This window comes from Pagrus major, chromosome 22 (assembly GCF_040436345.1).
Source record: "Pagrus major chromosome 22, Pma_NU_1.0".
In the NCBI taxonomy this organism is placed as follows: Eukaryota; Metazoa; Chordata; class Actinopteri; order Spariformes; family Sparidae; genus Pagrus; species Pagrus major.
Genome location: NC_133236.1, coordinates 25,906,513 through 25,931,976, shown reverse-complemented (window position 1 = coordinate 25,931,976; position 25,464 = coordinate 25,906,513). Strand labels below are relative to the sequence as shown.

At 41.5% G+C, this 25,464-nt stretch overlaps 1 protein-coding gene across 1 annotated transcript in view; it reads left to right on the top strand.

The window, feature by feature from the left end:
* The first annotated feature begins 11,306 nt into the window (after positions 1-11,306).
* The window catches only part of plcb1l (phospholipase C beta 1-like), a 116,729-nt gene continuing 102,571 nt past the window's right edge, over positions 11,307-25,464 (top strand). The window contains exons 1-2 of the mRNA XM_073492844.1: positions 11,307-11,405; positions 16,182-16,259. Coding sequence (XP_073348945.1) covers positions 11,307-11,405; positions 16,182-16,259 — 177 coding nt within the window. The remainder of the gene's footprint in view (positions 11,406-16,181; positions 16,260-25,464) is intronic.

The window sequence follows — 25,464 nt, the reverse complement described above, 5'->3', positions numbered from 1 at the left end:
ACATGAATAGTTTATACAAGAATAGTTTATCTAGTTTACTCTAGAAACTTTTTGTTTCTCTCTGCTCTTTTCTGTCATATATGATCTGGAATAACCACGGCATATGCATTAAGGTGACCAATCAACAAAGTTCCTCAGTTCTGACAGTCACTTGCACACACCCTTTGTCTCATCCCTCGGGATCATCTGGTGAATGTACACTAACTGTGAAGAGAAAACTTGCAGATTGGACAGGAAATTTCCTCTTTGATAGCGCGTGTTTGTTTAGCTGGACTCGGTTGACCTGTGTTGACCTATCTCCTCAAGCTCTGCGGTCCGCAGCCAGAGCCCTGCCTTGCACCCACAGCCATCCAGCAACAAAACAACATTTACTACGCTGCTTTATAACCCCACAAACGAAAGCATATTACAAATGTCTGTACATCGCATAGATTGATTTTCAGAACAAAGAGGGCTTGGTTGCTCTGAACTCAGGGAAGTAATTATATCTTTGGTCTCTCAAGTGCTCTTCAATCAGTGCTATACTTGAAGTTGATCTCCTCGGGTTCATCTATTTTTAGTATGTAGTATGACTAATTTTTGTCAAAAGATGAGGCAAAACTCGTCAGAATTTGGAAATACATCAGAGTAACGTGTTAAAGCTGTCTTGGTCTTGGTGATCCCGGCTTTCTGAGTTTTTGGCCATTGCCTGACCTTCAGGGCATTTTGATTTTTTGACAGCTCCGTTCAGTGCATATTAGATAAACATGTGTTGGGAATCCCCCGTCCAGGTGTACAGTAAATACGCCTATTCTGTGTGGAATTACTTGTGATTATCCGAACAAGATTCCTGCCCAAGCCCAACGCTGAGAAAATTAAGAAGGTGACTCATTCAGAATTTAATGCGCTGTGGCTGCTGAATCCTCGTGTTAAGGGTAAGGGCACCTTTCGATCCAAGAAATCCGAGCACAGCATTGACCCACGCACGCACACACACATATACATGCATTAAGGAACACACACAAACACAGAGGGGTTAAGGGGTTGCTTTGTTATCACGGAGGTGCCCTGTGGCTGTGATTAAGCGTTGTTTTCACTATCCCCCTGGTGTCCTAAAGCTTAGCTAGATGTCACAGCTATGGTAGGAATGCTCGAGCAGAGAGGCCAAGAAGGGGTCACAGCTAGGATGTAAACATCAACATTTTCTTTCTTGAAAGGATTTAGGCCCACTTGAAGGGAAAAAGCTCTACCACAGCACAAAGCCTGATCCCTAACTCCACACCTGGCCTTAGGCACAGACCTATGACCAGCTTACCTCCACCTAATCCTCCATTTAAAACCATTTGTGGGGCACAAAACTGACCTAAGATCAGCATCTTAGTGTGGCCTAAGCTTAGTCAGCACTGGGTTGTTGCTGCGTGTAGGGATTGGAAGAAGGACTTTAGCTCCAGATCGCTATCAGAGCAGACAGGAGTTTTACGCCCTCTCTGGAACTGTGCCATAGCGGGCCGTGCACAATAGACCCTTTGTGTATTGCTTGATTGGCAGATCTACTCATAACAAACACACTAAATGGTAAAGTCACAGTGGGAGGTGCAGGGGTCTTATGAATCCTGGTTTTCATTTAGACACAATGATGCCTTTTGCTTTGTCTCAAGATGACAGTTGTTAAAGGACAATTGGACAGTGTGTAACTTAAAGATGATTAGGGGAATGCCATATAGCCGAGCTACGACTCTGAAAACAATAAATGGCTGAAGAGACATAAAACATGTTTCTCTCTGTTTTATTTCCCTCCGGAAGAGAGCCCACTTCTCTCTTCCAGCTGTGTGTACATGGTTTGAATTAGCCCCTCCATCTCCCCAGAGGATGAGCTGTAATGATGCAAATTTAGGGCCCTTCTGACAAGACCTTGACACCTGATATGTTGGTCAACTCCCCGTTCCATGTTGGTTTTACCAATCCATAAATATTGACTCCGTAGGGACTGGTGTAAAGCAAAGAAAAAAGAAAAAAATGACAAAGAAAGACAGATTGGGTTAAATAGCCGGACTCAATTCTGTTGTAGTGTTACAGATCTGCAGCCCCATCTACTGTTGCGCCAGACAATAGGAGCAAAAGATGCCCAGAGGCACAGATGTCTGGGGTGAGTCTGTCTCTTAACCAAAGAAATATCCAGCTGCGAGGGAAGTGGTCAAAGGGAATGGCAATCGATTTTGGCCAGACATTTCTGACTTGTTTGTCATGTGTTGTTATTGTTCAGAACTACGCTGTAAAAACTCGATTTCAGTAGCTACATCTCTCTTTCTGTTTCTCCCTCATTTTCTTAGTCTCTCCCTCAAACATGTGACCGTGGTTATGCTAACACAGCATGGGATGTGAACCATTTTTAGGCTGCGGCCACAACCGTGGCATCTGCAACCCTTCCACCGGGCCTCATCTGGAAGTTGCAAAATCTGGATCCGTGTGGCGGATGGACATATTTAAGTAAATATTAAGAAAAGCAGGAGTTTTGTTTGCAAACCAAGCGTCTGATATTTCATGGCAACTTTAGTGAGTGTGTATTTAGTTTTTTCTTTGCTTGCAAGCACAATTATATAAATAAAACAACGCCATGACAGCTGCTACCATACAGACACCCTCATGCCTAACAGTGTGGCTGCCCGACAAAACAAAACCTGAACATTACTCCGTATCTGCATAGGCGTAAACTGCACAATTACTAGTATTTGTCAGCTGTTTTAAGTGGCTGTGTTGTTCCTTCTCTGATCATTCTGACATGCGGGTAATGAGTTCTTTCTGACAGAGTGAAACTGGCCCAGCTGCGGCTCTGCAGGTGAATGATGTCTTCTACTTCCTGGCTGTGAAAGGGCTCTGTGTGGTCCAAGTTTCTTTACATCATACCAAAAGGTGCACGCATCGGGGACCTGTCATCCGTGTTGCCATTTGATATTCAAGAATACTTAGTTGATTGTTGACATTACCAACTGACCTTTTTTTTGTTTTTAGTAGTGTGTGTGTGCGTGTGTGTGTGTGTGTGTGTATGCATGTTTAAAAGTGTGTGTGTAAAGCTTCTGTAGAGGTGTATAGTATCCACAGCTGTGAGGTAACTGCGCCCATAATCTGTCTCACCAGAACTGTGTAACCTGAGTTAGAGTGAGGTTAAGGGTCAGTTATTGAACTTGAATTACACTGGGAGAGGCCTCCCCCGGCCCCTCACCACCCCTCTCAGCCACCCTGTGGGGTTTGTTTGTTTTCTCTCCCAGTCTCTCCCAGAGCTTACCCAGTCCTCTGTAATGAGTATTTAATACACACCCTCAGACATGTTTACACTGCATGTAACAGCACTGGCCGTGTGATCTTGCAACACACTCAGACATGTGTGTCAAAGTATATGCTTGTGCATGTGTGTGTATGTATACATGCATGCATGCGTGTTCCCTTTCATTCCGACTCCCACCCTCTATTTTCCTCATTTCTGAAGTCTTTAGCCTGAGGGGAAGAACACCTGCCAGTTTTTTTCCCTCTTCAATCTCAGATAAGACAATAGAAGTAGTAGAGGTGTTTGGTTACACACAGCGAGGAATGAGACATATTAAAGCCTCCGCTGTCTCGCCCACAAGGTCGCTGCAACTCTCCAGGTGTGAATAATGTCAAGAAAACACATTTTTTGTGTCAGTGGAGTCAGGCTGGGGAGCAAAAGAGCTTCAGCGTTATGCTTTAAACTCATAATTTGACCTGAACCACAGGCCCTGGGCCCCCTCTGCAAGCTGTTAAGTTTTTAACATATCGTTTTTCACTGCACATGTTCCGTGTTATGTTAGTTACCAGGAATTTGGATTGAATGGACAATGAAGTTCCTGAACCTTGAGAGAAGGATTATTCTTAATCGTAAGCAGAGGAGAGCCACCAGGGAAACGTAAAGTTATGCCACAGCACTCTCTGTTGGTGAACGCGATGCACTGTCCCATTAGAAATCCTTGGAAGTCCCAGCACGGCTTTGGTCTTTTTATAGGCAAGAAACCACATCCCTGGTGTCTTTGAAGAGCTCGTATTCACTAAGTAGTAGTTAGGCCTGCCAGTACTTACTCACTATTTTATAAGTATGAGTGGTAGAGGAACTCTTTGAACTGAACCCATTTAGAATCCCAAGGCTGATGGTTTCATAATACAGAAGTAAATAGACTATAGTCACATAATTAGCAGGGATGCCCATGAATTACTGTTGAGGGTTTTCCCTTGCACAGGTGGATAATGATCACAGGATTTAATAACTGTCCCTGTAGTTCGTACTTTAAGTTGATTTTTGCACACATTCACACCTGGCTATAAACACACATCAGAATTCTTCTTGTGACACACACGTGGTCAGAGTCAGTGTGCACCAGAGGCTGTAGACACATACTCTGTCCAATTAATTATCAGAGGGGGGAAATTTTGCACTGAGCCATGCTGATGTCAGGTCTTTTAAACCACATCAAGAGCACACAGGAAAGAATTATATTCTGCCCATAAAATCTTCAATTATAGGCCAATTATAACCACATAAGTGTGACTTGAGCAGTGTCCAGGATTATAGAATATGAGGCTGCCACGTTAGACAGTTTACAAGGTTTTCAGTGACTCTAAGGTTCATATGAGAATGGGCAACATTTTTTATGTCTATACTTCATGGTTGTATTTCAATATCGTGTCATTAATAATTATAAATAAGGAATGCTCGATTGTAATCTTTATTTATTGATCCCAGGGGGAAATTCACAAGCTACCCAGCAGATAAATAAAGAAGTTAAGCCACCTTTACCAACTACATTTATGTGATGCACATATTATATTTTTTTTATTATGTGAGAAGGGATTATAACATTTCAATTCAGTTCAAACTTTCGTTTAAGCCTCGAAAATGATTCATGCAATGATGTGAAGATACGCAGAAATATATAAAATAAAAAACATTTCAATACTGAAAACAACCGTGAGAGTATTGATGTGAACACAAAAAATCAGAATCTCACACTCACCTTTCAGGTGCTCAGGTGATGGAGAAAGATAAGAGGACAGAAAAAGAGATAATTGTCAGTTGGATGAATGAACTCTGGATTACAAAATAATGAATATTATATGCATAAAGATAAGATTTAATTATTAAATTAGTGATAACATAGAGCTAAACAGGATTATCTTATGTAGGAGATAATTTTTAATTCAAGTCAGAAGCTCTTACTCGTGTTTTTCATTCACAGTGAACAGCCGTAGCTCAGGTGATGAAGAGAGATAAGAAAAGAGAAAAAAAAAGGTTAGTAATATGAATAATTCAGTATGCAGCTAGTTTAAAAATTGCTTTTTAAATATGTATCATCTGTAATAATTATTTTTCGTAATCTTGCCATTGCCATGTTTAAACTGTAGCCCAGAACAGACAAACCAAACAGTGGCTCTAGAAAAGGCCATTTGCGTTTTTTGTGTTTTTAGTGGCCACCGTAGAAGAGAGTGAGGCATGTGGTATTTCATTGGTTGCAATCTACAATCACACCACTAGATGCCACTAAATCCTACTCACTTAACCTTTAGTAAAGGGTTAGGCACCCCTGTTTTAGATTGTTATCAATGATTGCTCCAACAGGCGCCAAACTTCCTGTTTCTTCTGAAGTAGCCTGTTAACTCCCACAACAGCAAGTTTCCATTAAAATGTTAGATAAATATGTAATGTATATTTAAACAGGTGAACACTGACAGCAGTCTGTACAGAGATGAGCTTGAGATAAGGTGCCACCACGAGAGGATAAACCTTTTTGGTTTTTATAACATGTCCGTACCTGTGGCACCACCCTCAGGCCAAACAAAGAATCACAACGTTTTTTCTTAACTTCCTTCCTTCTGATATTTATTGTGAGTAATGATCATTACATCCTCCATCCTTTTGTTTGTCTTGTTAATCTAAAATGATGCTCAATTACTGACTGAAATAGTTTTATTTCACAGAACTGTTAACTGTTGATCTACATAACAAACAAAGGAGCATAATCAACCTTTTAAATGATAAATCATATCTACAGTAGGTATTGATAAATTAAATGTCTTAATTTCCTGTTAGCCTTGACATCATGTACCGTAGACCACTGTGACAACAAATGGTATCACAAATTGCACTGGCAGGGGACATCCAGAAGATGCTGCTCATGTATTACCTTGGTAGTTGGTGGTTCTGTTTGGGTTCATTGAGAGGACAATGCAGGCATCAACTTAAACAGACCCTTTGCCTTTCCCAGAGGCCGTGTTTATGTATTCATATACTGTAGTCCTCAATGTCACATCTCAAAGGCCTGATTCTAAAACAATTGCATTTTAAAATCATCAAAGGGATTTGACTGTGTGGTCGATAAAGAAATGTGTGTCATATCCTGTCACACCCAGCAAGCTCATTGGCAAAACACCACTGTATTGTTCTCACATTGAGCTGTGCCAACATAGAGGTCTGAATTTAGGAAGAAATTATCCTCATTTGAGCCACTAATGTTAATAATGGTTAGTTAGTTTAAACAGACATCTGGCCAAAATTGGTTTTACATAAATATATCCCCTGTAAACATCAAGCCTGCCTTGGCATCTTAAGCTGAATGACGCAAGTGAAATTAAAACACAGTTAATGGCATGCTGACTGTGCACCTTCAGAGAGATCTTGAGTTAATATTGATAATGAAAGCTCCAGCAGGCAGTCATTTGAGAACACTTGTTCCTCATCTTGTGCATGTAGAAACACTGCTGCACTGCTGTTCGTTCTCTCTTGTCGCTGCATATGAAGCAAATCACCCGTCTCACCTCCTCACCAATACCAGTTTAAAGGCCTGTTCATGGGGTGTGTGTTCTGCAACCTTAACTGGTCGACGGTCAGGATCAAGGTCAGTGCAGCGTGTTGGATATCTGGCGTGCGGACGACAGCGCCGTTGACCTCAAACTAATCTTGAATGCTACAGAGCCTTCGGGTCTTGTCTTGAATATAAAAAAGCTCATCAGCAAGTAGTCAGCCGACCGATGATGCTTCCTTCCATAAAAGTGGATGTTATCAATTTTGAACATGAGGATCACGCTTTTCGCTTGGCTATCTTCTCTCATGTAGAAATAAACTCAGAGATCCATCATCATTTACCATCATCTGGAAGTTGTGCAGATTTCGCTAAATTACTGTTTCATGAATATTAAGTATTCATGAAAGTCATCTCAGCTGTGACAATGCAGCACCAGTCTGGCAGGCAGTCACATCTGTCTGCGATCATCTCTAAGGGAAAACCTCTACAATCAGATAGATGAGGGCTGGAGAGTCCCTGTTATATAGTGCTCAATAAAAACTGAAATGGTGAGGACCTATCAATCTTCAGGTCCTGTCTTATAGGGATACCCAACATTTCACACTGCACAAAAAACTTTTAACATTTGGATTTTATTTTGAGTGGGAAAGGGTGCAGTCAGCAGTCATTCCCGGGTCAAATCACTCTGTAGTCGTCAGCTCCGATCGGCATTGATGGAAATGTGACACCCTGGTCACGCTAATTTTTGCCCCTTTTCCAGCGCGATTCTGGCTATTGATGCACCAGACAGTGGTGGGTAAATAGCCAGGAAATGTATTTATTGTTTTAACAGTCAATGGAGACAATGTGCGTCATTTGGTTGGCACTGAGATGGAAACACAGAGAGAAGAAAAAGATTTTAAAAAGTTAACCAACCAAAGCCTCCATGCTGCTTTCTAATGTTCCCTGTGTTCTGGCGCGTTCATGATGTTAAACGAGCCACACCAGAAAAAAGAAAAAAAACAGAAAGGCACACTTGTCTATCTGAAAGGAGTCAGTTTCCTTTTCTTAGGGTTTAAATAATGTTCCATGTCTAAGGGAGACAGGGGCATCTTGTCACTCATTCTCCATATCAAATCGAATAATAGATTCTTGTGCAGAAATTTACAATCAATAAATATGTATTTCTCACTGTAATATAGATTTATAAATGGTTGACTACAGAATGTGCATTTGTGACAAGTTGCCCCGTCACTGGGTAAGTAAATTGTCACATATTTTTCAACTAATAATAACATGTACATAAGTAAAGGCTTGCCACACTCGTTTTTTGCAGTTAAAAGTCTGATTTATCTAGATAGATGTTCTGAATACCAGGGCTCTATCAGTGTCAGTGCATGACAAAAGAGGAGCCCATGAAAGTGAATAAATGAACAAATAACAAATAAACAAATAGTCGTCTGTGGGTAAGAAAGATTGATAAGTCTATGGAGACCAAATGCAGTCTTACTAGAAAAACAAGTGTAAATAAATAGCATATTACAAAAAGCATATTTTTCAGCTCCAATTCAAAACAGAATAACAAACCAGACAAGCTCAGTATAGCTTACACTTTGTCACTGACACAGGCTACATAACCTAATCAGAGTCATCGGCATAGTTACAGTGCTGACGCAAATAAACTGTGACCCCTGCGGGACAAGCATCAGTTGCCCAATTGTTGCATTGGTTCTTGCTTTGCATGTTGTCTGTTGTGATGATTTGGCCTGAAAGCACCGAGACAACTTGGAATGACGTGTGCTAGTTCTAGCTATAAGACGGGCTAGCTTTAGTGTAGGACTTTGGTTTATATATCAAAATAAATAAATAAAACTCTACTCTGTTGAAAAACAATATAATTTAACATGCTTACTTATTAAAGTTGTATTACATAATAGGGCACTTTTCTGTAGGAAATGAAATAAATCTCTAGCTTTCTCTACTTTTCCTCTTCCAGGCGACAAGTAATAGCTCCAAAAGAGTGTTCCCCCTCCCCTGCCTCGGCTACTGCCGTCCAAGAACATGGTAAACCATAAATTATGACGTGTGTGTTGCTTTTGGTCTCCTAACAGAGGCGCATTCTGCTTTTTGAATAAATGCCTTCTTAACTCTAATTTCCGCCTCAAATCGTCCTGACGCATCACTGATTGCATTTTCTGTGGCAGCTTCCACATTTTATTCATTTCAACGAAAAAGGGGAAAAAGAAACACTCCACTCGCAGTTGGATGAATTCATTTGTAAAGCTCAGTGTGTGTCTGGATGAAGGTGTTAGGAAAGTGCTTTCATATACTGACAATCCAATTATATCTTCTTACTGTGGGCCTTTGTCTTTCATGCGAGATAGCTGTGTCTGATTTTGGAGTTAGTTGGAACCTCAAGGCTGATAGAAAGACGGATGGCAGATACCAAAGTCTGAGGCTTGAGGGATAACAATGAGTCATTTGCGGTATAAAAACATTTGTGTCTCCACATTAGTATGAGATTTTTTTGTGCTTTTGTGGTTCTTGCTTGAATAAGTGCTTCGACTTTGGAAATTTGACTCATCAGAAAATATTTTCTTTTAATGTGAAGAGTGATTTTTTTTAAATTTTCTCTCATGCCTTTGTATCTTTCCTCTCACTCTCTTGTATCCCTCTCTCACTCTCCGGAGCTGTCACCCAACTATGACTCTATTCAGGGCCTGGTCCCCAAACTGTCACTGTTAATCAATCATTAATGACAAGAGGCAAACTCAAACAAACTACAATTACAACTGACATGAAAAGTGCCAGTCACACTTTGACAGCTTTGACTAGTTTGACATGTCTGACGGTCAGCGCCGGGCCAGTGACTGACCACAAAGACCCACAGAGGGAAAACTGCTTAGAGGACTTGAACAGGCTGGAGTCCCTTTTTTGGCAGTGGCAGAAAATAAACAGTGTGGGTTGTACAAAGCCCGGAGGGACTCTATGTTTTATTTAATAAGAAAGTTGAATTCCAAAAAAGTCCTAAAGGCGATGACACACTCTTGACTCACAGAACTTTGACGAAGTTTAGTCATGAAGAAGTAAAAAGGCCCAAAGCCGCATGTGGGCACTGAAATGGAAATCATTGTCCATTCTGGCTGATGGGTGTCGACTGATTTCTTAAATTAAAGTTGCACCTGTTACCCTCCATACAATCATGAATATAATAGAACTGATTTGCCTTCTGATGAGGACGGATAGTTTACCTCAACATGGTGCCAAGATCGTAGCCGGGATTGAATAGATAACAAGGTTGTGTTTGCAAATGTAGCCACACTCAAAATATTTTTTTTTCACCTTTCACTCATGCTTATTCTTTCTCCCGTCATGATTACCTGAACATTTCACAGCCTTCTGGAAACACCAATTGAAGAATTCAATTGTGGTGGGCAAAATACAAAAGGGTATCTCCAACTAACTTTGTCACTCCCCACAAGAAGACATCTAGCTTATAACATCAGGGAGTGGGGAGTGACAGCAGTCGCTAATGATAGCATAGATTTCAGGTAATCTGTGTAGCAGGAGGTATGCAAGGAAGATGAATATGCGGAATAAAAAAGGTCATATCTCCGGTTCTGCTGTATAGATAGAAGTCTCTAGTGCACATGCTCTATGGGCCCCACAAAGCGGATCAGCTGGTCACTCCCTAAGCTAAGCTAGGTGCCTTTCTGTGAGGAGTGATGAGGTTTTCCATGTGAGCTGGCTGAGTGAAATCCCTATATTTCATTTTAGTCATTTGTTTTTGACTAAAAGCTGTCAATTCTAAAGATTTCTAGTATTAAAAATATCAGACTCACCCCTACAATCTCAACACAGGGCTCTTGTGGCTTGTGGTATTCTGCACACAAAGGAAAAATCATGATGAGATATGTGTATGTTGCAATTTAGACTTGAGGGTAGCATTTAGATTTTTCAATAACAACACCCAAACACAAAATTATACAGTTCATCACCCATGGAGAAAAACATTACCTTTTTGCAGGATGCATAAATAATAATTTCCCAAACCAGCAATAAGGAAACGTCACTGTGGCGCGCATGCACCTGCTCTGAATGTATGATCACTCAAAAGTTCTTCACTCCCTTAACGCCTCCATAATGGCTCGGACGCACGGCGGCGCTAGATCACTGTATCGATCCTGTCCCTGCATTGACTCGTCCAATATGAAACCAGACTGCAACTCATTCAAACCCCCCCCTTCTCTCACTCTCTCTCTCTCTCCCCCCCGTCTTCGCTTTTAGCTGCATGTCTCTCGGTCAGTCAGTCAGCCAGTTGTTAGTGGCCCCGGTCCGCTGCGCCTGCGTCCGCCTCCACAGCCTCTCCAAAGCCGAGACGCGCCACCGCCGCCGTCAATGCGGGCATGACATACTGGCAGCAGTAGTGTGGCTTCCGTCAGCCTGCTTTTAAGCAGATTACAGAAAGGAGCGGACGAGAAATAAGAGAGTGAAGTGACTCATTTCTGCCGCTGCCGTGCGTCGAGAAGAGTACATGAGTCAATGGCAGGGGCACAGCCTGGAGTTCATGCGCTGCAGCTCAAGCCGGTGTCCGTTCCCGAGAGCCTGAGAAAGGGCAACAAATTTATGAAATGGGATGATGTAAGTAACGACTTGAGAGACCGGCTGTGAATCTTCTTTATATTTCACTGGCGGATGATTTCTGCACGCTTTGTTTGCATGCATGTACCAGTAGGATGGTATTACACAATCTATAGACTACTAATGCAACAGTAGCCACTAGATTTAATTGTCAGTGGTGGAGACCGCGGCTGGCTGCATATGTCTGGTTAATGCTATGAAGAAATGCAGCAGCTATATATATATATATATATATATATATATATATATATATATATATATATATATATATGTATATGTGTATGTGTGTGTGTGTGTGTGTGTGTGTGTATGTGTGTATCGACATGTGCTTTGTTTACATTCCCCAATTTAGTGTGTCCGTGCGCGCGCGAGAGAGCGGCTGGCAGCTCCTGTGTGAGATCACTGCTCATTAAATCAAAGTAAACATTTGAATTAAGCTCGCCCCTCCCCCTTAACTGCAAACGTTTCTTTTCTTTTATCAATTAACTGCAATTAATTGGTGTATCCAGGGTCACCAGCAGGCTAGGGTTGAATATCGATTGTGCCTTTTTTTTTTTTTTTTTTGTGCTGTTTTGTTATCATCCGTGTGCCACTAACAGTCTGGCTTTAGTGACTTGACCTTGATTAAAATTGATTGCACGCTGCTGTGAAAACATAACAGTAGTAGCCTTTTTAAACAGGCTGCTATGGCGCACTGCACCTTCCCCACAAACAACAAATCAACACATGCCTGTGTGTAGGGAGAGAGAGAGACCATAAAGCTGTTGCATTTGAAATTGACTTTCAACTGAGTGACCTTATTTAACTTAATGGGTTATTTTCATCTCCTGTGCCGTCACCATAACAGCTCTCTGTATTCTGAAAAGGGACTTTCTCTGCTATTGGTTTCACACCTTTCTCCGCAGCCCGCCTCATTTGAATAACTGCATGCATGCCTCTGGTTTTCTCCAAACGTTTTATTGTTGTGCGCATTTGAATATGAGCACAGTCATGATTACTTTCATCCAGGGGATTGGGTTGCTCTTTTTTCCCCTCGGTGAAAATGTCACTACGTCTTGTGTGAAGGTGTTGATGGAGGAAGAATTGGAATCTGATTAAAGGAGCACTATGTAGTTTTGTCAGGATTTTAATCAGGAGAGAAAGAAACAAACTAAATCAACCAACTCTCTTTGTTTTCATGACTGAATAAAGTGAATAAACAAGCTGATCTTAAAGGACAACACAATTTCATACTGTTTTACTTTATATCTGGCGGACCCTGCCACCTTTCTAACTCCTAGCCTTATTTTCCTCTGAGAACAGCTTGTTTATTCGGTTATGGAATAAATAAATACTTCTGAGTTTGTATTATTACCTCATTATTATTGTAAATATTAAAAGTTCAACTATAGTTCTCCAAAACTACATAGTGCCCCTTTAAAGATCAAATTTTATGTAAATCTTATATTAGCAGAGGCACTAAGCCGAACTCTTATGACAGTATTATATGAGTGACATCTAAAAAAAAAAATGCACGTCACAGATACACTGTGAATTCATCGTGTTCACTGTGCTCAGGTGATTCAAGCACAGCACAGATGGCATCGGCGGCTGATGGTTATGAGAGTGTGAATGTGGTCACTACAGATGGCACAGAGGAAATTATGCACCCTTGTGGACCCACCACTCTGTCAATCATCAATCTCACGCTTAAATAAGAGAGCTTTGAGTTTCCTTAGCTAGTTATTACTAATGAGCGCTCACCCCTCCAGCTCTCGGGCTGGTATGTTGTGAGAGGGGGCAGTGCGAGGTCTGTTTCCCCTAACAGCCGTGTTTGTGTACTGTAGTTTGTACATGTGGGCCTATTTCCAGAAACCGAATGCCCACCAGGCCTTTCCTGTGAAAACACACACCCTGGACACACTGACGTGTGCAAAGATACTTTCTCTTGTTCATTTCCCGTGCACTCCTTCCTTCCTCTTTCCTCTCTGTATCATTCGTGGACAGAATCACCGAGGAGCACAGAGAGATAGTCGAGGGATTGTATAAAATAATTTCCTTCTTATCATGGATGTTGGGCTCCACTCTCAACACCAATTTGAATGTATATGAGCAGATATGAGCGAGATTTGGTCTCACTGCCGAACATTCAGTGCAGACGAAAAAAAAAGGTGTAAAGTTTTGTTTACTGTGTGAGGATGCTGTATGAACAAGAGCCAAAAGGTTTCTGGAGCAGACTGTCTGAAGTGGTGAAAAGAAGTGCTGAACAGTTCAACACACAGCGCTTGGTGGTTGACGGTTAAAAAAAGAATAGAATAGCAGTCAGAAAACCTCTCGAAATGTTTGTAAGAATCCTCCAAAGTCCCAGACCGCCTATGCACAGACGAGCGCATACACACCTTGTACTTTCGGACTGCTGCACTGGCTCACAAAATGCCTTGTTGTGGCTTAAAACATTGCATGGGTTGTGTCGTTCTTCATCAGTCAGTTCAAATGGCACATTCAGCACCCAGGAGGTGTCGTAATGCCGCTTTCTGTTAATAGAGAGTGGAGGATAGGCAAGCGTCCAAAGCCTCTAGGAAAGTGACCCTCTGTCTTAAAGATCACTGACAGCGACTGGCAAGATATGAAATATGTGAAATATGATGCTGTATCCTTGTAAATGGAGATTTTTTATAAGCTTACGCTTGTATCGGGCCCTTTCGGTGCGATGTATGCTGAATAAGATATTATCAGGCTCCACGGGGAGGCTAGAATCCCTTAAAAGTAGTCGAATATGTCATTATCATACAGAGCAGTAATATGCTGAGCTTGTCTCTAACACACCCCCTCCGGTAATAGCTCATGGTACAAACTCTTCACAAAAGAAAATGGCAACTTCTCCTGCCTGAGATCTGTTCCCTCAGGGTGTTTGCACTATCGCGAGTCAGTCACTAATCTCGCCTTAATTCAGCAAAAAGCAGGTCGTGCCGCCTAATGTCTTCCCCGCAAATAGTCAAATGACAATAAAAAGCACAAGCAGTAGCGCTCAGAGAATCACTGAGCTCTAATCCACGATGTTACACTGTAAGTACTTATGTTTTTCGAAAATGTGCCAGACCCAGGAGAAAATCTTCGCTAAGAGTCCATAATGGCTTAATGTGTTTGTAGTGGTGGCCGTGGAGAGTGCGGACATTAGGAAAGATGCCGCTGAAAATGACTGCTCTCACATCATTAGGCAGATTCCAACTGCTCCCAAGCCACCTTCTTTTCTTTCTTTCTTTCTTTCTTTCTTTCTTTCTTTCTTTCTTTCTTTCTTTCTTTCTGTCTTTCTGTCTTTCTGATTCAGTTTACTGGCGACACAATCAACTTACTGGAACACGATTAATACAGATCACTATCTTTTTCAAGCGTCAAGTTTTCAAGGGCTTACTGATGTCTTTGTGGGAGACGAGAAAGAGATATTAATATTGATATTAAAACAACTAAATTGGAGGAATTGGATTGCGGATTGTAACTTGAGTGGAGATCAGAGATATGGGGCTGCAGTTGGTATGAGATGATATATCTAAGGATGAGGCTTTTATCTTGCCCGCAGGCTATAACTCCTGTGCGAGCGTGCGTGTGTGTGTGTGTGTGTGTGTGTACTGCATGCGTTCATTGGTATGAGCTGCGTCTTTTGTCATTCAATCAAGCCTGCACAGATTGTGCAATCATGTGTACAAAACCCAAACGATTCCTCTAGTGTCCCTAATAGATTTCATGGGAATGGTGGGTTGCCATAGCAAAGGTTACTATTGCGAATGCTTCTGATGCGACATCGAACGAATCGGCCGCTTACTTCCCGCTCACCTACCTTTTTTCCTTCTCTTTCTGTCTGCCTTTTCAATTTCTCCTTGGGGTTCATGAAGGGCAGGATCTCAGTATTGGTCTCTAATGGAGCAGGTGGGCCAGGTTCCATAAACTGTGATTGTCTTTTTAAGACAGTATGAAATGATCTCAGAGTACGATCTTACCTAAGTCTCCCCTCAGACTCCTCCGCTACCCTTTCATGACACCCTATACTGGAAGTCACACGGGGTCGCGCTCAAATATGGCAGGCGTGCAGCAGATGCAGACCATTAGCTCAGTCTCCCATTGCAGTGATAGGGACATCATTAGAAGCCTCACGAAGACACTTTGAAGATTTTCTTGCTCTGCGCGGCAAATGCGGTTTCCATCTCTCTGATCTCACAGCCATGGCTGATTGAGGAGGACAATATGCTACTGTTCGGCTCAACCACGGCCACTGTGGACACAAAGCAAAGGCTCTTTCTTTTTATAGAAGCATCCAATAATATCTGCCGTTGCCATGTATGCCTCAGGGTCAAACTATGTGTGCGCGCATGTGTGTGTGTGAGGCTCGGAGCCGTCTGTATGTGGGAACTGTGGGAAAGCATTTGTCTGTTACAAGAGGGGGAAAATGAAAACATCAGCTGTGAATCAACCTGCAGTCATCTCAAATACACACACAAGCTGTTTGGTCATTTGTGGTGATGCCAGTTCATGGTGGGGAAAGTACCCTAGAAGGAAAGGATTGTGTACACGCTCACAACACAAACAGCACTTTTAATGTCATTTCGGATTCCGGCGTGCATGCAGTATTACAAAAACTGGGCTTTGATCCTGAGAAATGAATTAATTGGTTTTCCCAGAGCAAATTGTGCTGTACTCACAGAAGCACGCACTCATGTAAATACACAGACTCAGACGGGGATATGCAGACGTAAGCAGACACACACATTGACTCCAGATGTCTTTTTCTCTGTTCCCCTCCAGGATTCTACCACTGTGACCCCGGTGACTCTAACAGTCGACCCCAAAGGTTACTTCCTGTATTGGACCGACCAGAACAAGGTGAGTTACTGCATACCGACTCAACTGTTTTAGTGGCAGGACGCCTCGAAAGCCTGTACTTGAATAGCTCACCTGAAACTCTTATTGCAGTCCTAACCTTTTAATTCTTAGGATAAAAAATTACATACAAACCAGGTAGCCCAGATTTAAAGCTTATTAAGCAGCATGACAACACGCAGCGGTTTATACTCCTTTGAGCCCATCACATTAGCAGTAATCCTTCCCAGTTTTGAATCGTGAACATCAAATTAGCACAATGATATGCGGAAGATGATACAAGCTGTTCCACCTGGACAGTGTGCTTAGACATACAGTATTTGATTGTCCAACGCAGTGCACTGGCATATAGTTTGTTATATAATTTTACTCTGGCAAAAGTATCTGCATATTTCCCCCAGACCTGTCTGTGCCTGGAGCCACTGATGTGCTAATGCAGTAGTCTCATTGAAATGAACAAGGAAGCTTTAACTTTTCCGCGGTGCCATCGTCAGTCTGAATGCTCTTAGTGAATCGGGAAGGAAGTAAAAACCTAGACATTGGCATCCATCAACAGCACCAAGTACTTTCTGTTTCATTGTTGTCCATAGTGAAAATGAAAAATGCCTGTTTTTCTCGTTTTGTTTGGCGTGAATCCGAGTATCAACCGAGTGTGCATCTGTAGACACAATTGATAAAAATTAGAACGGGCCTTTGTGTTTACAGGCTTCATACAATTTAATCTTGCATCACAATGCGGGCCGTCTGTTAGAGAATTGATTTCTGTAATATTTGTATTGTGTCGCTACGGAATGGTACAGTGCTTCAGGCATATCAAAAACTGATATATTACCACTGCACAGGTATCATTTGTCCACACATTTCACAGACAGTTGCTTGAAGCTATCCAACTCAATCATGTACTACTGTAATTCTATGAGCCAGGACTCATTACCATCGCAAGTTTCACTATTATAATGCTGTGGTGACCATGTTAGCTGTTCCACTTGTCACAATCATCATAGTACACCAGTGATTTTTAATGAAGGACCAGAGGCTCTGTGGGGAGTTGGAAATGTCCTTAAATGTCCTGCCTTTGTTTTGCTGTCATATCATGTTTACATTACATGTTTATAACATGACTTTCATATCAGAAGGTGGAGGGGGTGGTGGTGGAGTTACAAGTGAGAAAGCTGCCAGTTGAGTGACAGTTGAGACTGCAACAACATTTGTAAACCTGACACCACTGGATACTTTTAAGGAGGCCTCGCGACAGTTTCAGCCTGCGACAAAACTGGGTGTTTTTAACAAGACCTCGGGACATCTCCAGCCTGTTTGTGGTAGCCACAGCAGGTATTTTAAGCCAAAACATGATCTTTAGCTAACCCTAACCAGGTGGCTCTTGTGCCTAAACCTAACCAGATCATGAGCACAGCCTTGTCACAATATAAAATAGAAAACTAAGCCTAAAGAAAAGTAAAGTTGCAACAAAAGGAAATGTCAAATTTCAACATGAGAAAATATATAAACAAATATATAGCAAGTACTTCAATTCAATAATAATAACAATTAAAAAACAGTATGTACAATATCCGTAATTTATATGAGATTGTCTACGTGTCATTCGTAGCCGTTGCCACTGACGCATCTTTCTGTCGTGATCTCAGTAGCACACCAGGGAGCCAGATTCTGAATTAAGCCGGTGAAAGAGCAGTGCTGGAGAAGAGACAGAAATCTGAACTGCTGCACCTGCAGTGCTTAACTTGACACCTGTGAGAATATTCCATAGTGCATTGTGCTGTTGTTCTCCTTCCCAGTTATGGCAAAGACTTTCATAACAACCCGGAAACAAGGTTGTGAAATTAAGATACTAGATGCTATCAGACTCATAACCTTGTCAAGCATGTGACTTCGTCTCAAGCCAACCTTGAAAGTATGTACATTATTTACAGAGCCTGGTCCTGTTTGGTGAAGTTGTTGTTTGCTTTTTCTTTTTTTTTGTACCCACAGCTTCAGTGCAAGTCAGCCTGTCTAGCTCCTCTATCCTTTAAAATCCAATCCAACTCCGAACAGCTCGACAGGCGTAATGTGTTCCTGTTCTATTTGTGTGTATAACTGTATCAGCAAAGGCAGTCAGAGGTAGACTAATTAATAGCTGCCATTGATTTTATGTTTGCCTAGATGAGGGTATTTCACTGCAGCCATAGCAGAGCACAGACAGGAGTGCTGACCGAGACTTTACCTCTGTGCACACACCTCGATACACACACGTACACATACAGGGTCATTTAGTAGTGTACCACTACTCCTGTTCGGTAAGAGAGACAGAGATTATGTTGGCAACCTGCTGCAAATTAATACACTCTATGTGGAGAAAGAGGAGATGTAGAGCTCTACTGAACAATCAATGAGATAAGAGACAGACGGACAGAAAAAAATAGAGAACCACCTCTAATGTCTGTCTGGCTCATGTGCGTGGAAAGGTGTATGTCTGTGGTCAGCGATAACAAGCACTGAGTGTGATTCACCAGTAAGAGAATTGAGAGAGGCTCTTTGGCATCAATTCGTCATTATTTCCTGCCTTTGTCATGAGGCGAGGATTTTGAATGATGAGACCCTTGTGCGTGTGTGTGTGTTTACGTGTGTGGGTGTCTGCTCTGTCTCTCAGCATTGAGAGCAGTCCCGCCGCACACATAATAACTCAGACTGATACCGAGCGCAGCCCCGGACGAAACTCTATTAGGGCATAAAAGACAGGCACCCGCTATATTCCTCAGTGCCACTGTCAACACAGATGTGTGTTTGCATGTGTTTATAAAAATGTCTTGTGTCATGTGCACATCTGTTCACCAGACCAATTTAAACATGCCATGATGCTGTGTCCAGTTGTTATGTGTGTTTGTTAGAGACTCGGCCTGATGGCCTGCAGAGTAAAAGCATTCCTCAGATTCTTCAGGAGCACAGCAGAACTGTACTGAGTGTGCCCACTGCGCTCACTTTCAAACACACATCGTCACTGATAAATACAGAGTTTACTGTTGGCCTTGGATCACTTTGACAGCACAGAAGCCTAATTTTATCTTTGAGGAGTTTTTTCCTCTAAGTCTATTCAATAAATAGCCTACATTTTTCTTAAAATGACTTACTGACTCTGTAAAATACCATTTTGAGGCTATTCAACGTGTGTCAGAGGTGAAGGCTGAAGTCACATGACTTTTCTGGAGTGTCGTGTATCTAATTTCTTTCGACTTTACTTTAAAAATCAAAACAGGACTTGCAGCTCTGCCTTCACTTTAACAATGAATTGTGCATTATGCTTTTTTTGTTTTTTTCCTTTCCTTTGGTGTGTTATATATGTTCTTGTGCAGGTAAAAGCTCTTGTAAGTTAAAATGGTCAAAGTCCGCAGCAACTGAAGCTCCTCTCTCCCACAGAAAACACTGCTCCTGAAACGCCTCGTCAGTAGTCCTGCCTTTAATTCTGTAACTTTGTGACATCACACTGCGTCACCATGTCACACAGTCGCAAAATTAATGCCAAGCGGCTAGTTTGGCACTTTAGATTCAGCTCTGTTGTTGTGAGCTGACCAATCAGAGCAGACTGGGTATTCGGAAGCAGGGGCCTTAAAGAGGACAGGAGGAGGGGGAGTGCAGTGCTGCAGCATGAGAAAACTGAACCAAAGCATGTAAACATATTCTCGTAGCAACCCAAAATAAAATGATGAACCTAAAAATGAGCACGTCTCCTTTAAAATGAAGAGCAAACCTGAAGACTTGAGGCTTGACTTTATGCTTACCTGACTTTGTATAGAGTATATTGGCGTGTGTGACTGAGACACTGAGACGAAGAGCGATAGGAGGACATTTCTGTTAATCCTGAGGTTTGGCTTTTCGATCTAGTCATGAGTTCGTCTGTCAGAGTCTGATCCAGCGGTGGATTCTAGCCATGTTTTAAGCTCATAAAGCCAGAGTTGAGTTTTGACAGCAGCAAAAAGTCAATGTCAGCTCTGTTTAGGCCTGATGTTCTTCGCCTCCTCTTTATAGATGGCCTTTTAGTTGATGACTCAAGACTTAAGGATTCCCCTCATTTAATCTTGATGCCTTTTTTTTTAGTCACAGTTAGTTTTCCTGAAAATATGGCCTCAACTTCAGTGAGATAGTATTCTGTAGAAGAACTTTAATAAGATACTTTCATTGATTCTTGATCGAGCCTGTCAGGGTCATCGAGGGGACTTAACAAACCGGAGCGGTTCATGAGACGAGCTAAGACGCCAAGGATCCAGAGATAAACTTAATTTGATTTTTTTCGCTTCCCTCCTCCTTCCACAGCTGGATGCTTGCCAAAACAGGAGTTTGAACAGTACCACTCTTGTTGAAGGTGGTTAGTATGTTTTGAGATAGTTGAAAGGCGTTACACAATCTCTCCTTTTTTTTTTTTTTCCTCTTTGGACAGAAACAGGTGCAAACTGTGATGCGAGCTCTGTCTCCATTTCTGCACATTGCTGTATTTTTAAACAGGCTGCTGATATGTAAACTCCTGCACTCGTAAATCTTCTGTGTTTGTATGTGTTTGGTTCAGAGTCCATTTGGCCGGCTTTTTTCTGTTTCTACGAGTGCTCTCCTTCACCTCGAAAGACCCGTTGTTTTGAATACACACATAAACACACGCACACGCACATTTAGACACAATGCGCACTTTCCCAGGAGGAGAAAATAGATTTGACAACAGCAGTGATAGTAAGTAGTAAAACAGAAATCATTGTAAATAAATGCCACCTTATGTTAACATATTACCATCCTACAATACATAAACAACTGCCTCTAAATGATGTTGGAGGAATTAACTGCATCTCTCAAGAGTATCACTGTGAATCGGCGAAAGTTAGTCTCACATTTCCATTAGCTATTAAATAACGCCTCTCTATTGTTGGGTAAGCATACAGGTGAGGCACTTTCCCTTTGTAGGAAAAGCACACACAGGTACAAGAAATTTGAATAATTGGATAGGTTCCTCGTTCAGAGCTTTGTAAAAACAAATAGGCAAGAGATGATATGAACATTTCTTGTCACGTTAATCCTGGCCAAAATAATTGTGACGATTCACGATATTATTCCGATAAAGAACAAAAATATGCTGAAAACTCTCCAAACTCTTGTCTTTTATTGCATCACAGATAGGACACACATCTTTCTTTGGTGAATATCCTTTTTAGAGAAAAACAATTTAACAATCTTAAATAATGTGATCATAAATCACACTGTCCCCCTTACGAAAGCCCTGGGTCGACTCTTAATTTCCCCGTGACAACAAGTTAAATTTAATTTGTTTTCTCGAGATCACAAGTTATTTATGGGTTAGGGTTGTTTTCCTGAGAGAACGAGATAATTTTCTTGAGATCGCGAGAAAACAAGCTTTGTTTAAGATAACGATATAAATGAATCCATTATAACAAGAAAACAACAGATTGTTCTCTGTTATCCCTCAAAGCATAATGTCTGTTAGATCAGCAGTGCCATGCCAGCATCTATACACGGCATCTTAACAAGGGCAGCAACTGATAACTGATAACTAAGCTGAAAATGTCAGATCAAGGAGTACCCATTATTAATGGTAAAAAGTAATTAAAAGTTAATTTGGTTTGCTTTGAAACTCCCAAACCCATCCCACAGAGCAGTGTGTATGTGATGGTCCACTCTTATGATAGTGACATAAACTAAGTTGGTTTTCTCGAGATTGCAAGAAAATAATCTCGTTATCTCGGGAAGGCAACACTTGATAACGACATTAATAAATTGATGATCTAGAGAAAATAAATATACCTCAGGTCGTTATATCGAAATAACATGTTTGACCCATGACCATGCTTCCCCCAGATTAACCCCCTGCATATATAAAAGATAAATACATGGTTTGAACCCCATTTCCCTGTCCTTCTTTACTTTGAAATCCACAGTATTGCCACATATTTCACTTAACTTTTCTGGGGGAGGCCAAGGTGACAAGTTTTCCCTTGTGGCAATTCAAAATAAATCACGGAGTCAATATAGGACTGTACCTTACCGAGCCAGATTCACGATTATACTGATAATGGAAATTGTCCGCGATCAATTTATCGCGTGTTTTCATCCTAATCCGCGATAAAATCTTATATCCTCTCATCGCTATGTTTCACTGACCTTAAAATGGGGAATTACATAGCTTTTGTTAAAAAAATAAATAATTTCCAACAATTTTGATTCAGTTTCAGTCATTTTTCTATATTTGTTTTGACAATTTATGGAGACAAAACGATGAATCAATTAATCTTGAAAGATTAATCGATAATGAAAACAATCGTTAGGTGCAGCTTTAAAGCATCTATAATGAGAGTATGATCTCCTACTCACTAAGGTTTAGCTTAGAAACGAGGAAATGGAAATAAATAGAAATAATCAACACCAGTGTGTCTCTGAGTTACTTGAAACAGTCCAACATTGTAGTGACATTACTCAACATTTCCACTCTTGACTACTTTACATATAACAGTAAACGGCGCCATTGAAGGACCCAGCTCATTTGAGTGTGCATGTCATGCTCCAAGTAACTAGCATGCATGAGCACGCCTAACTCAACACGCACACTGTTACATGTGTAGGCACCGGCGAACGGCAACATTCCTCTAATGTCCAGCCAGGAACAGGTGCATCTTTAGCAGGTTAAAAATAATTTTTACTCCTGTTGGTTGAGGCTGCTTTCAGTGGGAGGAGCTACTGAACACTGAGAGCTGGACTGACTCAGTCAAATTAACAGCCTTTTTGGTTTAGTTGCCATGCGACAGCACACACCTTGGAAATGTCACATTCTCTCTCAGCCCCCGCTCATATTCTGGAGAATGTTGCCGCTTTGAAACTGATATCATTGTTTCCGTGTGTGTGTGTGTGTGTGTGTGTGTGTGCATGTGTGTGTGTTCTCCTGAGCAGACTGGTTATAACAAAAGGTTAAATACATTCTCTCAGGAGATTTATGTTTCAGGAGCGTGCCAATTTCAGGACATTCACTGGACAAGCCCTCAGCATATGGCAGTGAATGATGTTCAGAGGTGAAAGGCAGTTCACCCCGGGCCAAAACCAGACTCGCGCTGTTGGCAGCTGGTGTGTGTGGGACATTTCTGAATGAGGCTCGAACTGACCTAATCCAGAGCATGAGTAAGGCTGTTTTGGGTTCATGTTAAACCCAATACACACTTTGATGCGCAAACACAAACACACACCCTCTTCTCTCCGTCATAGCAGAGTTCACACGTCTGTTTCCCCCAACGCAGCAATTTTCTGTGATTACCAAGGGCTGCTGCTCCTCCACCTCCGTCAGCGCTATGTGGTGGTGAGAGACGAGGCATAAATCTGCAGCCAATCTACTGAAAGTGAATTGTGACCTCTGCCAAGTTATAGCCTGGCACACAGACGCCCTATTTCATCTGGACCAGCACTGAGAGAAACAGACAGAGGGAAGAAAACAAGAAGAAGAAGATGAGGATGATCACGATGAGGAAAATTATTTATTTCATGTCGTCTTTGTTAGCTGTGGAATGGCATTAGTTCATTTACATAATGAGTAACTGTCATGCCACATTAGCATTTTTTGTGACATAATTTCATCCGACATTTCATTTTGATTGGTTTTTCAGAGATCAGACCGTTGCTGATGTAAAATTGCCGCACCATTGTTCAAAATAGCCAGCTGTGTTTCCAAACCACCCAACATGCGTGGCTTCACAATAATGATAGATGTGCAAAACGCATTATTAAAAATCCATAAAAAGGCAGAACTTGCAACTTTTTTTCTGATTTTAATGCATGGTATTATAACAGTGGATGTTATATTTCATTATGTGTGCAGTTTATCTTTTGTTGCACTTCCTTCTTCCAAATTGTCGAGCCCTTCAGTCAGCTGTTTTCGTCATTATACCTTTACATTGTTGAATATCTATTAGACTGTTTTACCATGATTTAGCTGCTGCCCAGTGGGACACTACCTTTGTCACGTATACTGTTAACAAGAGCTGACATCACACTACTGAATCCAGGAAATCAGATTCTGTATCATATTTCCTGAGTTTCACAGGCAGTTGTCAAAACAAGCGATCTCCAGGATTTTTTTCTTTTCACAGAAATATAGTTTCAGAGCTGCAGCGTACAGATGATCTGGTCAAGATCTGTGCTGTAGTCAAAAGTCTTGTAGCTTTACAGATCTGCCTTTGCAGCTGTCATGTTGCATCAACATGAAAGACTAAATTTAGGTCACCACGCCATGTTTCCACTGCATGGTGGTTGTTGATCGTACCTGGTACCTGCTACTATAACCTTGGTCGAGATTCCAAGTGAGCTCAGTGATACTAAACAGTGAAGTGAAAACACTGCAGACCACTGATTGGTCGGAGAGAATCGTCACAAGAATGGTCACTCGTGCAGCACAGACATCCTGCACATTGACCACCACTTTTCTATTCAGTCAACCCAGATAAAAAAAATGGCCGCCCATAAAACCACGCTGACACAGCATCAACGGACAAAGTGCTGATGTTCCTCTGTTTGGCTGCTATTAAAAGGAAAATATATCCTCCATTGTTCCTGTTTGTTTATGCTGAGTTGAAGGCAGCTTTACCTGGCATCGCTTTAACGATCAGCTAAGGAAGCCTGCCTACATTTAAAGTAGTTAACCGTAGTTAGCTAGCATCTGAATGTTGCCAAACTTTCTGAGAGATTGGACCAAGTGACTGACACATGCAGCACGCCACTTGTCATTTTGACAGATTAATTATCTGTACTATAACCAACCTGTCACACCACTTGAAATTTCTATTATGTGTCTTCGAGGCAAATATCAATCATTTCACAAGCAAAATGCTAATTATTAATAATAATAATAGATGCCCTGTTCGCCATATTACTCTCTCAAATACTGACATCCAGGTTCTATATCAATGTTCTGCCTAAAAAAGCAAGCTTTTTGCTATTTTTCCACATGAAATCTTTCCACTGAGGGTGAAATTGTTTAGATAAGGTGTTCAGACAGTCCCATTACCTGCAGCCGCCCGGAGAGGGTTAGGCTGTGCAATCAACACTGAATTGCTCCAGTGAAAGGTCACGGCAGGGTTATTGATATCGGCCTTAGATGCCGCTGTACTGAATCTTTATAGATGTTATATTTTGGTTTTCAGGAGCTCAACAAAATTTGCTGTCACTGTTGTCACTG